Source organism: Molossus molossus, unplaced genomic scaffold, assembly GCF_014108415.1.
Source record: "Molossus molossus isolate mMolMol1 unplaced genomic scaffold, mMolMol1.p scaffold_m16_p_12, whole genome shotgun sequence".
Taxonomy (NCBI): Eukaryota; Metazoa; Chordata; class Mammalia; order Chiroptera; family Molossidae; genus Molossus; species Molossus molossus.
The window spans coordinates 71,792,227-71,809,755 of NW_023425347.1; the positions used below are offsets into that span (position 1 = coordinate 71,792,227).

The 17,529-nt window shown below is 43.4% G+C and overlaps 1 protein-coding gene across 1 annotated transcript in view; it reads left to right on the forward strand.

Moving 5' to 3' along the window:
• Positions 1-17,529, forward strand: part of EIF2B3 (eukaryotic translation initiation factor 2B subunit gamma) — a 124,641-nt gene that overhangs the window by 95,762 nt on the left and 11,350 nt on the right. The window contains exons 9-11 of the mRNA XM_036255447.1: positions 3,284-3,474; positions 5,527-5,604; positions 6,121-6,269. Of these exons, the coding sequence (XP_036111340.1) occupies positions 3,284-3,474; positions 5,527-5,604; positions 6,121-6,269 (418 nt within the window). The remainder of the gene's footprint in view (positions 1-3,283; positions 3,475-5,526; positions 5,605-6,120; positions 6,270-17,529) is intronic.

Here is a 17,529-nt window from a genome sequence, read left to right on the forward strand (position 1 = left end):
CCCCAAATGATTATTATTTTTTCTTAACTTATCTTTATTATTGAATGTATTACAGATATCTCTCCTTTTTCCCCTAATGACCCCCTCCTCCCCATTCCCATCCATCCTCCTGCCTTTCCCCACACTATTGTCTTTGTCTATTGGTTATGCATATAAGTTCTTTGGTTTACCTCTTCCCTGCCCCCCTCAACCTCCTTCTTTCCCTTTGAGGTTTATTGTTCTAACAATCAATTTGTACTTATTAATCCCTTCACCTTTTTCACCCATTACCCCATCTGGCAACCAAAAAAATGTTCTCTGTATCTATGAGTCTGTTTCCGTTCTGTTTACTCATTTTGTTTATAGATTCAATTGTTGATAGATATGTATTTATTGCCATATTTATCTTCCTTTTCTTCAAGAAGACCCTTTAACATTTCATATAATACTGGTTTGGGCCCTGGCCAGTTTTGCTCAGTGGTTAGAGCGTCAGCCCGTGGACCAATGAGTCACGGGTTCAATTCCCCTCAAGGGCTCATACCTCGGTTTTGATTCGTCCCAGGCCCTGGTCGGGTTGTGCAGGAGGCAGCCACTTGATGTGTCCCTTTTAGGTCAATGTTTCTTTCTTTCTCTCTCTCCCTTCCACTCTATCTGAACAAAAATGGGAAAAGTGTCCTTGGGTGAGGATAAAAAAATTTTTTGGTGGTGATGAACTCCTTTAGCTTTTTCTTGTCTGGGAAACTCTTTATATGTCCATTGATTCTAAATGATAGCTTTGCAGGATAGCGTAATCTTGGTTGTAGGTTCTTGCTTTTCATCACTCTGAATATTTCTTGCCACTCCCTTCTGGCCTACAAAGTTTCTTTTGAGAAATCACCTAACAGTCTTATGGGAACTCCCTTGTAGGTAACTAACTGCTTTTCTCTTGCTGCTTTTAAGATTCTCTCTTTGTCTTGAAACTTTTGCATTTTGATATTGATGTGTCTTGGTGTGGACCTCTTGGAATTCATCTTGTTTGGGACTCTATGATTCCTGAATTTTTATGTCTGTTTTCTTCACCAAGTTAGGTGAAGAAACATTTTTTCAATATGTTTTCAATTTTTTGCTCTCTCTCTCTTCTCCTCTGGCACCCCCATGATGTGAATGTTGGTACACTTGAAGTTGTCCCAGAGGCTCCTTTTTGGATTTTGGATTTTTTTTTTTTCTGTTCTGATTGGGTGTTTTTTTTTGTTGTTGTTGTTGTTTTGCTTCCTTATAATCCAAATCGATGGTTTGCTTCTTGGCTTTACCTACTCTACTATTTTTTTTTTTTTTATCCTCACTCGAGGATATTTTTTTGATATTTTGTTCAGATAGAATGGGAGGGAGAGAGAGAGAAACATCGATGTGAAAGGGACACATTGAGCGGCTGCCACCCACACGACCAACCAGGGCCGAGGACAAACTGCAACCAAGGTACATGCCCTTAGCGGGAACCGAACCCGGGTCTCTCCAGACCGCAGGGCGACACTCCAACCGCTGAGCCAAACCGGCCAGGGCTACCTACTCTACTATTGATTCTCTGTAAATTATTCTTTATTCCAGTTAGTGCTTCCTTCATTTCTGACTGCGCATCCTCCATTTCTGACTGGTCCTTTTTTATGCTTTTGAGACCCTCACTAAGTTCCTTGAGTATCCTTATAAGCAGTGTTTTGAAACCTGTATCTGTTAGATTCCTTATCTCCTTTTTGTTTAGTTCTTTTCCTGGAGTTTTGTTCTGTTCTTTCTGTTTTGTTTCTTTGTCTCCTCATTTTGGCTGCCTTTGTGTGTTTGTTTCTATGTATTAGGTAGAGTTGCTATGTCTCCTAGGCTTTGTAGGGTGGTCTATTGTAACAGGTATCCTGTAGGGTCCAGTGGCACAGCTTCCCTTGAGGTGCACCCCTTGTGTGAACTGTACACCACCCTTTTGTTGTAATTGAGTTTTGATTACTATTGGCACATCAATGGGAGGGATTTACTCAGGCTGATCAGCTTCAAGGACTGGCTGTGCCCACTGACCACTGACCTCTGACTACCTTGGATAATCAGCTGTGTAGGGGTCTACCACACAGAGCAAGACTTACTTCAGCAGGGCTCTGGTACCCACTGAGTCCTCTCCTTGAGAATGTCACTTGTGGAGGTAGTTGGGTGGTGGTGCTTCGTCATGTTCTGAAGCTCTCCACAGGGTGTGCTGGCAAGGTCAGCCACTGCCTGTGTTCTACCCGGGGCCACCAGGCATAAGCTACAAAGTGATCTGCTGATGGCTGCTTCTTGTGCTGGGCTTGTAGGTGCCCAGGCAAAGCCAAGCTGTGAACCAAGCCTGGCTGCTTCTAGTGCCAGGCCTGGGCCACTTAGTGAAAGGTATGGAGCTCGCTGTGGCCAGATGCTGCTTTTTTGAGAGAATTTAGGAAAATCAGTCTCGATGTGGATTCTTCTTTAATTTCGTAGTTATAAGACTCCCATTCAGCTCAATTTCAGGAGGTTCTGAAGGATGTGTATTCTGTAGTTTAGTTGTAATTTTGACATGGTTGTGAGAGGAGGCGATACCGCAGTTGCCTACGCCGCCATCTTGACCTAAGAAACCTTTTTTTTTTAAATTATTGTAAGAGTTGAAAAACTGGAGCCTAGCTACTCTGTCTCCAAATCCTGTGCTGTTTCTATCCTGGTACAACTATCAGATATAGTAATAGAGGCTAGCCCCACAATATGGCGGGTTGCTAAAACCTAGACACTTGCTTGTGTTACTTCATGGTTTACAAGAGTCACCTATTTTATTTTCCCTAGTAGTACTTCTTTATTGGTCAAACTTCCTTTAGGGCCTCTTTTTAACTATTTTGGTATCATAACTATTTCAAACATATAAGAAAGCACATTGCCTCTTTTCATTGCATTTAGTCAGTCAGGTTTTAGTGGATTTTCCCAAGGTCCATGATGCATGGGTGAGTTCCAGAGGGAGAGGTGTGAACCATACCCTCTCTTTTTTTTTTAATCCTCACCCAAGGATATTTTTCCATTTATCTTCAGATAGAGTGGGGGAGAGAAAGAGAGAGAAACATCAACACTAGAGAGACACATTGATTGGTTGCCTCCTGCACAACCCCGACCAGGGCTAGGGACCAAACTGCAACCAGAATCAAACCCACTACTCTGGTCTGTGGGCCAGTGATCCAGCCGCTGAGCCAAACTGGCCAGGACTGAACCATACCCTCTTTCAAAACTTACTGAGTCTATATCCCCTCTATCATCTCTCTCATTTACTTGCTTGGTTTGGGTGTTTTTTCTGAAGATATTTACAGTTTTATAAAAGAAGCCAATACACTGACCTTTGCTCCCTATGATGGCTGCTGGAATGCCTGTCGAGGAGACAGGTGGGAAGACTTCTCCAGATCACAGGTGCGCTGCTATGTCCACATCATGAAAGAAGGGCTCTGCCTTCGATTGAGCACCTTGGGACTCTACATAGAAGCAAACAGACAGGTGAGAAGAGGATAGGTTTAGAAGAGAAATCATGGGAGCTCCTTATCTAAAAATAGCCCGAGTCTTTTGTCTTATTTCTTCATTACATAGACAGTGACTTTTTCAGAATCCCTTTCATTCCTAAGGTTGAGAAAGACCTGGACTGTCAGGGGAGACAACTGGGGTAGCCAGTACAGCAAAAGTGGCAGCAGAGGGCCTGATCCATAGAAGCAGAACCTCTGTGACTCTAAGGAAAGGCTAAGATCTCCAGGAAGGCTAATTTATGACCTCTGGGTTCAGCAGCTTTCCCCTATTCTGCTCAGTATGGGGATATCTACTTCATAAATAAGCAGATAAACTGCATAATCATTACTGTGGTGAAATAAACTCAGGCACACAGAGGAGGCTTTCCTAAGAAAGTGAAGGAGCAGAGTGTAGCGTAGGCAGGTGGCAAAGCCTCAAGGAAGGAATGTCTGTGAGAAAGAAATGTCTGGAAACAGCATTTGAGGGTAAGGAGTTTTGCTAACCCTTTTTTTAACCCTGAGTCTTACGAGAAATGGAGACTGAGTAGCTTCTATTGAAGGGGAAACAGTGCCATGAAAGACAAGCCAGGCTTTAGTTTAGTTAAGGGATGCAGAGGAGGACAGTGAAGAGGTTAAGGGTATAGAGGAGTTCTTTATTGTGTAGCAGTCACAGGAGGAAGGTTTTAGGAGAGAGAGATGATGAGACCAAGAAAAGGAAATGAAGAGCAATAAAAGGTTGAAATGAGAATAGGAAAAGATACATGACTGAGGGAATTACATTAGCATTCAAGGACAACATGGATGAGATGATGAAAAGATTAGCTGTTGACATGGTTCCTGGTAGTACCTTGTGAAAACTGTCAGTGCAGGTGTAAACTGGGGAGCGGAGTGGAGAGGTCAGGTAGAGTGATTAAAGATGTTGAAAATTGGGATCAGCATTGAGTCCTTGAAGAAACACTGGCTCAGGAACCTTCAGAACCCACACCATACGGTGGGTTTAGCTCCAGGCCCAGACCCCAAGCTGGCCTCAATGTGAATTGGTTATAAATCCAGGGGAATCCAGGCCACAGAGTTTATGAGAAATCACAACTAATCCCATGTTTATTCAGGGAAGTCCTGGTTAAAGTTAGCCCCAGCTTAGGGTCAGAGCTATTAGAAAGCTTCTTTAATTTGACTTTTAGTTCTCTTTCTTCAGTTCTATGACTAGAGTCTATCAGACTGGTCAAAAGCAGGTCCATGAGGCTAGAGAAGTATCCTCTGAAGTGCCAGCAAGGGCTGTGTAGGAAACCAGGCCTGCATGGCCTTGGTTTTGAAGTGTAATAGAGGAGATCCTAGGGACAGGGACTGAGGGATTAGCATTCATATTGCCAGTGTAGCCAGTCCTAGCAAGGCCTACCTCAGCTATTGTGGCCACAACACCCAGTAAGATATCATATCATTCTGCCCATGCTAGAGTCACAGATAGGCACACTATCTGTTCCTTCTTAAAGGGTCCAAAGCTAAAACTCTCTATACTAACAACCTTTTCAGATTTCTCAAACTGGAGAGAGAATGGTGGGAACTTTCCCTTCAGCACTTTATTTTGGCTGGTGAAGAACATGTATGCTTTCTCAGGGTCTGTCCTGATTATGGAATTTGTTTAACATTTCTCCCATCCTCACTCCATGCATGGCCACAATGATCATAGGGTGAGCAGGAACCTAGGATGACTATGATCAGGACTCAGGATGCTCCTTTTCCTACTTAGACCTCCTGTTCCAAGTGCTCTCTGTATATCTCAAAGGTTTATTTCAACACCTCCCATCTGAGGGACATGGCATTACTTTCTGGGATGATACTCTTAGCTCAGAAACAGGATAAGACCATTTAGAAGCTGCTTCGTAAATAATCCCTGTACTAAAGGAAATGCAACAGCCTCCTGCTCTGCCTCATCCATGTAGGAAGCCGTGGCTAAAAACTCCCCACGTCTCTGACTGGGCATTGGGTTCTACCTAAGGTGCTTTCAGGTGTTTTCTGGTCTTACTTTAATGACGAAACCTCTTTCTTCAAGGTGCCCAAATTGCTACCTGTTCTCTGTCCAGAAGAATCACTGGTCCATTCATCAGCCCAGATTGTCAACAAACACTTAGTAAGTACTGGCTTGGGCATGGCAGATATGGGACAATTTCTGGGTGTGTTGAGGCTTGTCCTTGTGAAACTGGATTGGGCTCTCAAGCCCAGAACCTCATTAGCCCCAGGGTAATCCCAACTGGGTTCTAGTTATAAAATGTCACCTTCTAGCCCAGGTACTCTAGAATCTGCTTGGATAGGTGCTGACCCCAGCTACACAAACCCTATAGGAAAGGCCCATTATAGTCCTAGGACTCAGACACAGGAACTTTCCATTTCTCTCCCTCTTCTTACCCCTATCTGAGCACTGTCTTCAAGAGAGTATATCTCTATACGTAAGTGCGTAAGTGTGTAAGTTTGAGTTGGTCTCAGAGGTATTATCTGACCTTGTGGCTCTGAGAAATACTGATGATGGTTTTTCTTGCTGAAGTGTCTCTGGGAAAATATCCTATTAGACCCCAGCTCAAGGAATCTGGGGGGTTAGTTTGCATTTGGCTAAGATGAATGGACAAGTTTTTATATTTGCCTTTTTCAGGTTGGAGTTGACTGCCTCATCGGGCCAGATACACAGGTTGGAGAGAAGTCATCCATTAAACACTCGGTCATTGGTTCATCCTGTGTCATAAGAGATAGAGTGACTATCACCAATTGCCTTCTCATGAACTCAGTCACCGTGGAGGAAGGGTATGTGCCCACTTGAGACAAGGCCCCTGGTACCTCTCAGAGGCTTTGGGGACCAGTACATCCTAGGAAAGGGCTTAGCTTGGGGAAGAGAAGAAAGGGAAAAGGATCAAGAAAGGAATAGTTCCTAGGCCCTTTGAGATCTTAGTTTTGGTTCCATAATGAAATGGTCTCTGAAAGTATTTCCAGCGTCCTTCTAACACTTATGATAATTGGTTCTGGAAGAAACTGCCCTCTCTTGCTTTGATATCCTGCTTGATGGGGTGGCCTCAATAGTGAGCACTGGTAATGCTGGAATGACACTGTACCAATATCTAAGATCACCTTCTCTTATCTCAGTATCTAGAGCAGCCCTGAAGAAGGCAGAGGCCTTAGGAGTGTGGACATATAAGTCACGTACTATTTTTGAGGAAGAACGTCTCTGTTATTAATTATAGAGAATATTCCCCCATTTTGAGATCCCATAGTGTTCTAAAATCTTGGTTTATTAATAGCCTGTACTTAGAGTAAGAAAACTTGAATAATGTTTAATAGGATTCTTCCTTTGTATGGACCTCAGGTTTTTTCTTGTATAAAAAGCAAGCATAGCCCCGGCCGGTTTGGCTCAGCGGTTAGAGCGTCGGCCTGCGGTCCTGAGAGACCCGGGTTCGGTTCCCGCTAGGGGCGCGTACCTCGGTTGCAGTTTGTCCCCGGCCCTGGTCGGTTGTGCAGGTGGCAGCCACTCGATGTGTCCCTTTCACGTCGATGTTTCTCTCCTCTCTTCCTCTCTCTCCCTCCCACTCTACCTGAGCAAAAGATGGAAAAATGTCCTCCGGTGAGGATAAAAAAAAAAAAAAAAAAAAAGCAAGCATAGCTCTGACCGGTTTAGCGTAGAGGTTAAAGCATTGTCCCAAGGACCAAAGGGTCTTGGGTTTGATTCCCGGTCAAGGGCATGTACCTGGGTTGCAGGTTTGATCCCCAGCCCTGGTCGGGGTCCTGCAGAAGGCAACCAATCCATGTCTTTCTCACATCAGTGTTTCTCTCCCCCTCTCTCTCGCCTTCTCTCCTTTCCACTCTATCTAAACACCAAAGGAAAAATATTCTCCAGTGAGGATTCACACACACACACACACAACTGTCAGCTGATTTCTCAACAGAAGCATTTCAGGCAAGGCTAGCATTTAAAATTGAAGGTGAAATAAAGAGCTTCTAGACAAGAAAAAGCTAAAGGAGTTTATTACCACCAAACCAGTATTATAAAAAATGTTTTTAAAAAAGTCTATAAAAAGAAGAAATTTTTAAAAAGAGGAACATAGTTTTAAAGAATAAAATGGCACCCTGGTCAGTGTGGCTTAGCTGATTAGAACATCGTCCCATACACTGAAAGATGGTGGGTTCAATTCCCAGTCAGGGCACATACCCTGGTTGTGGGTTTGATCCCCAATGGGGGTATGCAGGAGGTAGGCAACTGATGTTTCTCTCTCATCGCTGTTTCGATCCCTCTTCCTTCTTCTCTCTGAAATCAAATTAAAAAATATTTTTAAAATAGAAGAAACTGCCAATAACTACATAACTACCAATAACCACTTTAGCCCTGGCCAGTTTGGCTCAGCAGTTAGAGCGTTGGCCTGTGGTCCAGAGAGACCCGGGTTCGGTTCCCGCTAAGGGCACATACCTCGGTTGCAGTTTGTCCCCGGCCCTGGTTGGGTTGTGTGGGTGGCAACCACTCGATGTGTCCCTTTCACGTCGATGTTTCTCTCTTTCTCCCTCCTACTCTATCTAAACAAAAAATGGAAACATATCCTCGGGTGAGGATAAATAAATAAATAACCATTTTAAAATAAATGGCAAAAACTGAGCTACTCACAGGTTTATTAGGATTACTAAATGAGTTAACAGACAAAAAACACTTGAAACAGTGCATGGCACATAGAATGTTAGCTATTATTTTATCATCATCATCATCATTACTTTATCTCATTTCATATGTTGCCAGCATTATCTTCCTAAAGGATATCTCTAGTCATATCCCTGTTCTATTAAACAACTTTTGAAGTCTCCATTATCTTCACAGAATAAAGTTTGAACTTCAAGGTTTCTCAATCTAACTCCAATACTGAGTCCTAGAATGTTAGAGTGAGATGGGGCCTTAGAAGTCATCCAGCTTAACTCCTGCATTTTTACAGATATATAAATTGTGGCATTCCAGACTTTTTTTCTTTTACACCCTTGCTACTCTATGTCCCAGTCTAATTTCCTGTGTGAGAATGACAGACTTCACCATTCTCTTGAAAACCAGAACTACACTTGCCTTTATCCATTTGATCACCTGGTTCCAGAGTAGTTCATGAGGCTTTGTGACTTCCACTCTGTCTCATCTTACCTTAGACCTTCCAGGGAAGACAGTGCCATAACTTTCCCATTTACTCTAATTAGCAACCTCTCTCTCCCTTCCTGTGGGTGAGCAGAAGAAGAACAGCTCTGTAGCACCTTCGTAAAGTCCAATGTTAATGTCCTGAGTTGACATGAAGAGACTTGGTGAGAAAATCAAGACTAAAACTCCAGCCTGATTTATATGAGAGAAGTTCATGGAAAAGGCCTAGCATAATATCCCAGAGTCAATTACTATTTTGGAAGAGGTATAATCTTGGATGGCCTAATAAGGTTTTTAGCTGGGGAAACAATAAAGGTTCAGATGGTGGCTGCTGCTATTTTTCCAACTAAAAACTTTGAGGTAAATCTATGACCTATATGCAGTTAATGACCAGGAAGGCCCAACCCTGCATGTTAACTCCTGATGATAAGATCAGACGTCCTGAATCCCATATGAAGTTTTTCCCATTATTTTCAGGTCATTTAGTTTTAATTACTTACTTTGTTTTTTGTTTTTTGTTTTGTTTTATCCTCACCCGAGGACATTTTTTCAGATAGAGTGGGAGGGAGAGAGAGGAAGAGAGAGGGAGAGAAACATCGACATGAAAGGGACACATCGAGTGGTTGCCACCCACACAACCCAACCAGGGCCAGGGACAAACTGCAACTGAAGTACATGCCCTTAGTGGGAACCGAACCCGGGTCTCTCTGGACCGCAGGCCGACGCTCTAACTGCTGAGCAAAACCGGCCAGGACAGTTTTAATTACTTATGGTAAATTTGGTAAAGGTAATTAAATTTCAGTCATGTTAGACTTGATTATTCTGCTGCTATTACATCTAGGCTAAGTAGTAGAATAGGAACATGAATTTGTCCAAAGGGATTTTCTCATATTCTTGGTTTGCTTGTCTCTATCAGCAGTGGTGAGATGCTGAGGCTTTCTGGACAGTGACTTGGACACCTGCCCTAGGTCCTTAGGGCTTAAGTTATGCTAATAGGACCACCTTGGGGAAGGTATAGGCGAGACTATGCAGAGACGGCTCCTGCCTGTCCTCCTCATTTTCTACCACTTCTAATTTATATGACAGCTGATGTTCAGCAATCCAAAGTCTAGTGAAAACTTCACTGTCAGTCCTGTGTTCTGTATCTTTGGCCTTGTAGTGCTGAGCAACCTCTCCTGCATTTCCTCCTAGTCCAAGGTGAATGCAGTCTAGAGTAGCACTTTCACATGTAGGCAGGCCAGGAAACCAGGTTTTCACCTAGATTTCTTATGCTTTCTGCAAGCAGCAAGTACAGTCCTCAGAGCCAAACAAGATGATGATGCTGTTCATTGTTACCCTGAATGTTCTCTTCAACTACTCTCAACTGACTGCCCTGCCCACTGGGTCTCTTACTTTTCTACTACCCTTTATTCCTGACATTCATTCTGCCTGAATTACCTCTCTGTAGAGCTCTTTGCCTGTAAAAATCCTACCCATCTTCCAAGGTCCAATACATATTCTAGCTCCTACATGAAGCCTTCTCAAATTGTCCTCGCCAGAAATAATTTTCCCCACTTCTGTGTTCCCTGTGTGTGCGCCCATAACACTTTACTTATGCTCACATGGCGCTTATTGCACCTTTCTTTTTTCCTCAATAAGACTATACATTCCTTGCCCTGGCCAGTGTGACTTAGTGGTTAGAGCGTCAACCGGGTTCGATTCCTGGTCAAGGCACGTACCTGGGTTGCAGGTTCTATCTCCACCCTGGTCCATGCACGGGCAGGAGGTAGCCAGTCAATCTGTCTCTCTCACATTGATGTTTCTCTCACTCTCTCCCCGTTCCTTCCCTCTTTTTTTCTTTTTCCCTCTCTTTCACTTTCTCTAAAAATCAATGGGAAAAAAATATCCTCTGGTGAGGATTAACAACAACAACAAGAAAAAGACTATACATTCCTTGAATACAGAAATACTTCTCATATGTATTTGTATTCCTTAACTGCTAATACTGTACATTTTATTTACTAGATACTATATAAGTATTTACTGAATGAAAAATAGAGATCCCTGATTTAAACCCCTGTACTATAATTGGCTGAGTATCTGTCAAGAGACCTCTGTCTACTTCTAGAAAAAAATCTTAGAGTGAGTACTTCACTCCTTGAAACTCAACAAAATGAAAATAAAAACTAGATAACTGCCCGGCCAGTGCGGTTCAGTGGATTGAGCATCATCCCATGGACTGAGAAGTCCCGATTTGATTTCCAGTCAGGGCACATGCCCAGGTTGTGGGCTCAGTCCCCAGTAGGAGACATGCAGGAGGCAGCCAATTGATGTTTCTCTCTCACATCACTGTTTATATTTTTCTCTCTTTTCCTCTCTCTCTCTAAAAAATCAGTAAAAACATATTAAAAAAAAAAACTAGATAACTGCCACATACCCATACACAGACTAAAGAATATCTGCCAGACAGAATAAAATTTAGATCATATCCACCCTGACCAGATGATTCAGTTGGTTGGAACATACACCTTAGAGCTGCAGGTTTGATTCCTAGTCAGGGCACATACTTAGATTGTGGGTTCAATCCCTAGTCGAGGCTTGTATGGGGGGCAGCCAATCGATCTTTCTCTCTTACTCTCTGTTTCTGTCTCTGTCGATCTCCCCCCGCCCCCTTCCTCTCTCCTTCCCTTTCTCTAAACATATCCTCGGGTGAGGATGACTGCCACCCGCACAACCCAGCCAGGGCTGGGGACAAACTGCAACCGAGGTACATGCCCTTAGCGGGAACCGAACCTGGGTCTTTCTGGACCACAGGCCAATGCTCTAACCCCTGAGCCAAACCGGCCAGGGCTACAGCTTAATTCTTTAAGGTCATTCATTACATCTTTACTTTAATTTTCCCCAAGCCCTTCTAAGGATATATAAGGACTTAGATTTCTTAGCAGGGAGACATTTCTCATTACTACACCTTTATATAGTGAAGGGAGGCACACCGAACTACAAGGAGGAATTTTTCAGCCTCTCACTGGAGCCAGTACACTTTAATCTAGAGGACCCAAGAGCAGGAGTGACCAGAGACAGGGAGAAGGCGAGATATTTCTTCAAGTATTGTATCTCATTACATGAATTAACCTGGATAAATTCACAAATACGATGTTAAAGAAGGGGAAAGCAAGTTGCAGAAGGATCATAGAGAATGGTAGTATTTATATAAAAGTTTGAAATAAGCAAAATAATACTGTATATTGTCTACTAACATGTAGTAAAAGTGCTTAAGAACAGTAAATATCAGAGTCAAATAGTGGTTACTTCTGGTGGGAGACAGAGGGAAATGTGACCAAAGAAAGATGCACAGCAGGCTGTAGTGTTTGTTTCTTGAGCTGGTTGGTGGATACACAGGTGTTTTTTATATTTTCTAGACTTTCTATGCCTGAAATATTTCATTAAAAATAATACATGGTTCTTCATCTAGAGCAGCAATTTTTAACTGGTGTGCAGCAAGAATTTTTTTTTTGTTCAGGTAGAGTGGGAGGGAGAGAGAGGAACAGAGAGAGAGAGAGAGAAACATCGATGTGAAGGGACACATCGAGTGGCTGCCACCCGCACAACCGACCAGGGCCAGGGACAAACTGCAACCCGAGGTACGCGCCCTTAGCGGGAACCGAACCCGGGTCTCTCAGGACCGCAGGCCGACGCTCTAACCGCTGAACCAAACCGGCCAGGGCGCAGCAAGAATTTTTAAAACATGCAATACCTGACTATTTAGTCAGGGGCACTGACCTCTTTTTCCTTAGATTGTCAAATAAAAAAATGACAACAGCCCTGGCTAGCATGGCTCAGTGGTTAGAGCATAGGCCCTCATACCAGAGGGTCTCGGGTTTGATTCCCGGTCAAGGGCACTTACCTGGGTTGCAGATTTGATCCCCAGCCCCAGTTGGGGCACATGCAGCACAACCATAGCCGTGAGGTGCAAATGCCCTATCTTGAATCATAAATATATAGGTCATATAATAGAGTTGTATCTTATTGGGCATGTCACATAATAAGGTTGCATCTGATTTGACAATTTGTTAATCCTCACCTAAGGATATTTTTTCCATTGATTTTTAGAGAGAGTGAAAGGAAGGGAGTGAGGGAAAGAAAGAGCAAGAGAGAAACATTGATGTGAGAGAGACATATTGATTGGTAGCCTCCCATACAAGCCTCAACCCAGGCTAGAGATCAAATCTGCAATCCAGGTACATGCCCTTGACTGGGAAGTGAACCCAATACCCTTTGGTGCGTGGGCCAATGCTCTATCCACTGATCCACTCCAGATCTGGTTGGTTAATTTTTGGTACCAGAAATCCTTATATACAAGTATAGGCACCAGATTTTTTTAAAAGTCACTTTGGAGCAAAAAGGGTAGATTATTACTGCTTTTTATTTTTGTAAATCAATCAAAATTATACCTTTTTTTTTGTCAGATCTGCAAAAAATATATTTTTTGGTGTACCACAGAATTTTAGTAATTATTTTACGTGTGCCATGAGATGAAAAGGTTGAAAATTACTGGGCTCTGGCAAGGTGGCTCAATTGGTTGGAGCATCGTCCCATACACCAAAAGGTTGTGGGATTGATCCCCGGACAGGGTGGGTACAGGGTGGCAACTGATTGATGTTTCTCTCTTACATCAATGTTTCTCTCTGTCTCTCTCTGTCTTTCTCTCCCCCTTCCCCTTCCTCTAAAATCAATTTTTAGAAAAACATATCCTCGGGTGAAGATTAAAAAAAAATTTGCTGGGCTAAGGTTAGGAGGCTCTGGCATCTGGGAAGATATGGATGACTCAGCCATAATCTTTAGGCTGAAGTAGTGAGTCAGATATTTAGTCACAAGCCTAGAAAAGGTTATGAGTAAATTTAGAAAGCCTGCTAACTAGTCTCCAGAGAACTGCTTGTCCTCAGAGTTACTGAGAAGTTTCATGGCTCTTCGCCAGATACTGCCGAGTCAATAGCCGAGGCAGAAGCCCATGACACAATGGAGAGTCACCACTGTATAGGCTTGGACACATTGCTTAACCTCTGTAAGCCTCAATTTTCTCTGTAAAAATTAGAATTTTTATAGGTTTGCTAAAATGATTAAGTTACATAATAAATATAAAGTTGGTTTGTGTAATCAAGATGTGTCAGACATTCGATTTATGTGAGTTCCCTTTCCTCCTGGAATAAACTGAAGGAAGTCCAGAAGAGGAGTAAGAATTTGGAGGCACTCTTGCTTCCCAAGTCAGGGCTTCTTCCTCGTGGCTTTTTGTTTGTTTGTTTTTGTTAATCCTCTCCAGGATATTTTTTCCACTGATTTTGGGGGGCGGGGGGGGCGCTTTTGAAAACAAATATATATTGATTTAAAAATTATCTCAAAGTTACAAATTGCAAGTTCAGTACACAAAATTTTTTTCACACCTTAACATTTTAGTGTGTATTTCCTACAAACAAGGAATTTCTCCAACAAAACTACAATATAACCATCAAAATCAGGAAATTAACATTAATTCATTACTACTTTTTTTTTTTTTTTTTTTTTTAATCCTCACCCGAGGACATTTTTCCATTTTTTGTTCAGGTAGAGTGGGGGTGGAGAGAGAGGAACAGAGAGAAAGAGAGAAACATCGATGTGAAAGGGACACATCAAGTGGCTGCCACCCGCACAACCGACCAGGGCCGGGGACAAACTGCAACCGAGGTACATGCCCTTAGTGGGAACCGAACCCGGGTCTCTCAGGACCGCAGGCCGACGCTCTAACCGCTGAGCCAAACCGGCCAGGGCCATTACTACTTTTGTACTCCTTGTTTCCACCGATTGTCCTAATTTCATTCCCACAGTAACAGGGTCCCATTTAGTTGTCATGTTTCCTTAGCGTGTCCTCATCACTGGAACAGTTCTTCAGTCTTTCCTTGACTTTCATGCCATTGACATATTTGAAGACCACCAGTTATTTCCACTGATTTTTAGAGTGGAAGGAGGGAGGGAAGAAGAGGGGGAGAGAGAGAGAGAGAGAAACCAATGTAAGACACATCAATTGGTTGCCTCCCACACCTGCCCTGACCAGGGCCAGAGATCAAACCTGCAACCTCCCACACCTGCAACCCAGGTACATGCTGACACTCTGAACACTTGCTAGAGTTTCTTCCTCAGGTTGTATGCCATAATGTATGGCGTGGTGTGCCTGGCCAAACAGTAATCTTATCGTAGACCTCTGTTTTCTCATGGCCTCCTCTCCATTGAAGCATTAGGGTTTGCAGGGTACTTTACCAAGACGTACAGCTTTGCTTAAAATTTAACACCACCACTACCCAGTGTGGCTCAGTGGATTGAGCATCGTTCCATGGACTGAGAGGTACCGGTTTGATTCCCGGTCAGGGCACATGCCCAGGTTGCAGGCTTGGTCCCTGGTGGAGGGCAATTGATCGATGTTTCTCTCACATCGATGTTTCTATCTTTCCCTCCCTTCTTCTCTCTCTAAAAAATCAAATTTTAGCCCTGGCCGGTTTGGCTCAGCGGTTAGAGCGTTGGCCTGCGGTCCGGAGAGACCCGGGTTCGGTTCCCGCTAAGGGCACGTACTTTGGTTGCAGTTTGTCCCCGGCCCTGGTTGGTCGTGCGGGTGGCAGCCACTCGATGTGTCCCTTTCACGTCGATGTTTCTCTCTCTCTCTCTCTCCCTTCCTCTCGCTCCCTCCCACTCTATCTGAACCGGAAAAATGTCCTCGGTGAGGATAAAAAAAAAAAAATCAAATTTTAAAAAAATGTTTAAAAAAAAATTTAACCTCACCAAAGAGATATGAGGACCAAAACCCATTCATCTTGACCATCTCTGAGTAGCTTCTTAGAGAACACAATCAGACATTAGCACAGCAGAGTCCTTAGTACCCAGTTGAAGGTTAAAACTAGATGCAAAAACTGTAGTTCAGGCATTGGGGCCAGTTCTTTTCTTGAGTTATATAGGAAGCTACCTCCCCTCCCGCTTTAAGCACTGAGCAGAAAAAGCAAAGTCATTACTGTGGATTGGCAACCTGGAGATGGCTTGTTTCTACAGTAGTATCTGTCCTTCCCCTATACACACTTCCAGTAAAATCCTTAATCTTGGATTTCTTTCTGGACAGAGGGAAGGGTATATTGACTTGAAATTTTTCCAAAGTACCTCTCTGCCTTGCTAATGGAGGACCGCAGCATGATAATGGGGAACAACTGAAGAAGCAAGTGGTAGAGAAGAGTTTCACACTCACTGAGCATTTTGTCAGGTGTTCATCTCAAAGCCTTCCACAGGTCCACTAACCAAAAGCCTCAGGAGAGCCCCCAGCTTCCCATCAATCAGCCCACTTTTTCCCTTTCACATCTGCAGACTCCACAGTACTAGTTTATGTGTCTCAGAGGGTGTTACACAAACTAGATGAGAAAAGCAATGTGGGAGGTTCTGAGACCTCAATCACACCTGTGAAACATAAGAACTCAGGCTATGCATTGCTGTAGGACTCTGACCTCAGACATTCCAGCCTCCTTCCTTCAGAAATGGTCCCACTTATAACCCAGCTTCCAAAATGGCTGTTAGTAGTCTCTAATTGTGGCTGCTTGAGTTTCTGTTGGCTGTTTTTTGTCTGCTGACGATGTTTACCTCTTGCCTAGCTCTAGAACATGCTTTCATAGGCTCTTAAAACTACTGAGCAGGAAGCATCTCTCTACTTCCACCTTGGAAAAAGAGAAGAGACTTTTCTGTGACAAACTAGTAGCCAATTGCAAGCCTGCTGTGTCCCAGAATCCTGTGTATCTGAGGCTTTCTATACTTCATTACTATTCTTCTTGGGAAAATTTTCCCCAAGGAGCAGGAACCACTCTAACTTCTGACTGGGCTGCTCGGTCTAAAGCAGAGGACAAGTTGGAAAGTTTTGGAAGATCCCTTAATATCTGGCCAGTGAGTGTATCCTGAGTTTAAGCCAATAAAAAAACAACAAACTAATACTGTCTCTGCCCATCTCTAGCCCATACCACAGAGGTGTTGTGGCTTTGGCCTTTTACTACTTTCTGATAGGCTTGAAGAAGAATAGATATAAAGAAGATTCTGGAATGCCATAAAGTGTTAGGTTTTTGTTTTGTTTTTTGTTTGTTTTACTAACGTTTTGGCATTTGGGAGAATCTTTTTTTAATGGCCTGTGCATCTTTAGTTTCAGTTTTTGGAATATCTCTTCTTCATTCTCCATGTCTCCTAGGTTATGTGGAGATTTTTTCTTAGCTGGTGTTTGGTTTTTGTTTGTTTTGTTTAAATGGATGTTCACACCCTTCTTACTCACCTCCTCCCCTCCAGCTGCCCTTGACTCTTTTTTTTTTTTCCCTGCATTTATCTTCAGATAGAGCGGGAGGGAGAGAGAGGAAAAGAGGGAGGAAGAGAGAGAGAAATATCGATGTGAGAGAAACACATCGACTGGTTGCCACCCACACAACCCCAACTGGGGCCGGGGACAAACTGCAACCAAGATACATGCCCTTAGCGGGAACCAAACCCGGGACTCTCTCTCATGGGCCAATGCTCTAACCGCTGAGCAAAACTGGCCAGGGCTGCCCTTGACCCTTTAGGGTATTGAATATTCACTTTTTTTTTTTTTTTTTTATCCTCACCCGAGGACATTTTTCCATTTTTTGTACAGATAGAGTGGGAGGGAGAGAGAGGAAGAGATAGAGAGAGAGAAACATCGATGTGAAAGGGACACATCGAGTGGCTGCCACCACACGACCAACCAGGGCCGGGGACAAACTGCAACCGAAGTACGTGCCCTTAGCGGGAACCGAACCCGGGTCTCTCAGGACCGCAGGTCGACACTCCAACCGCTGAGCCAAACCGGCCATGGCTGAATATTCACTTTTTAAGACACAACTCCTTCCAGAGCCATCTTGGCTCAGGAAAGCA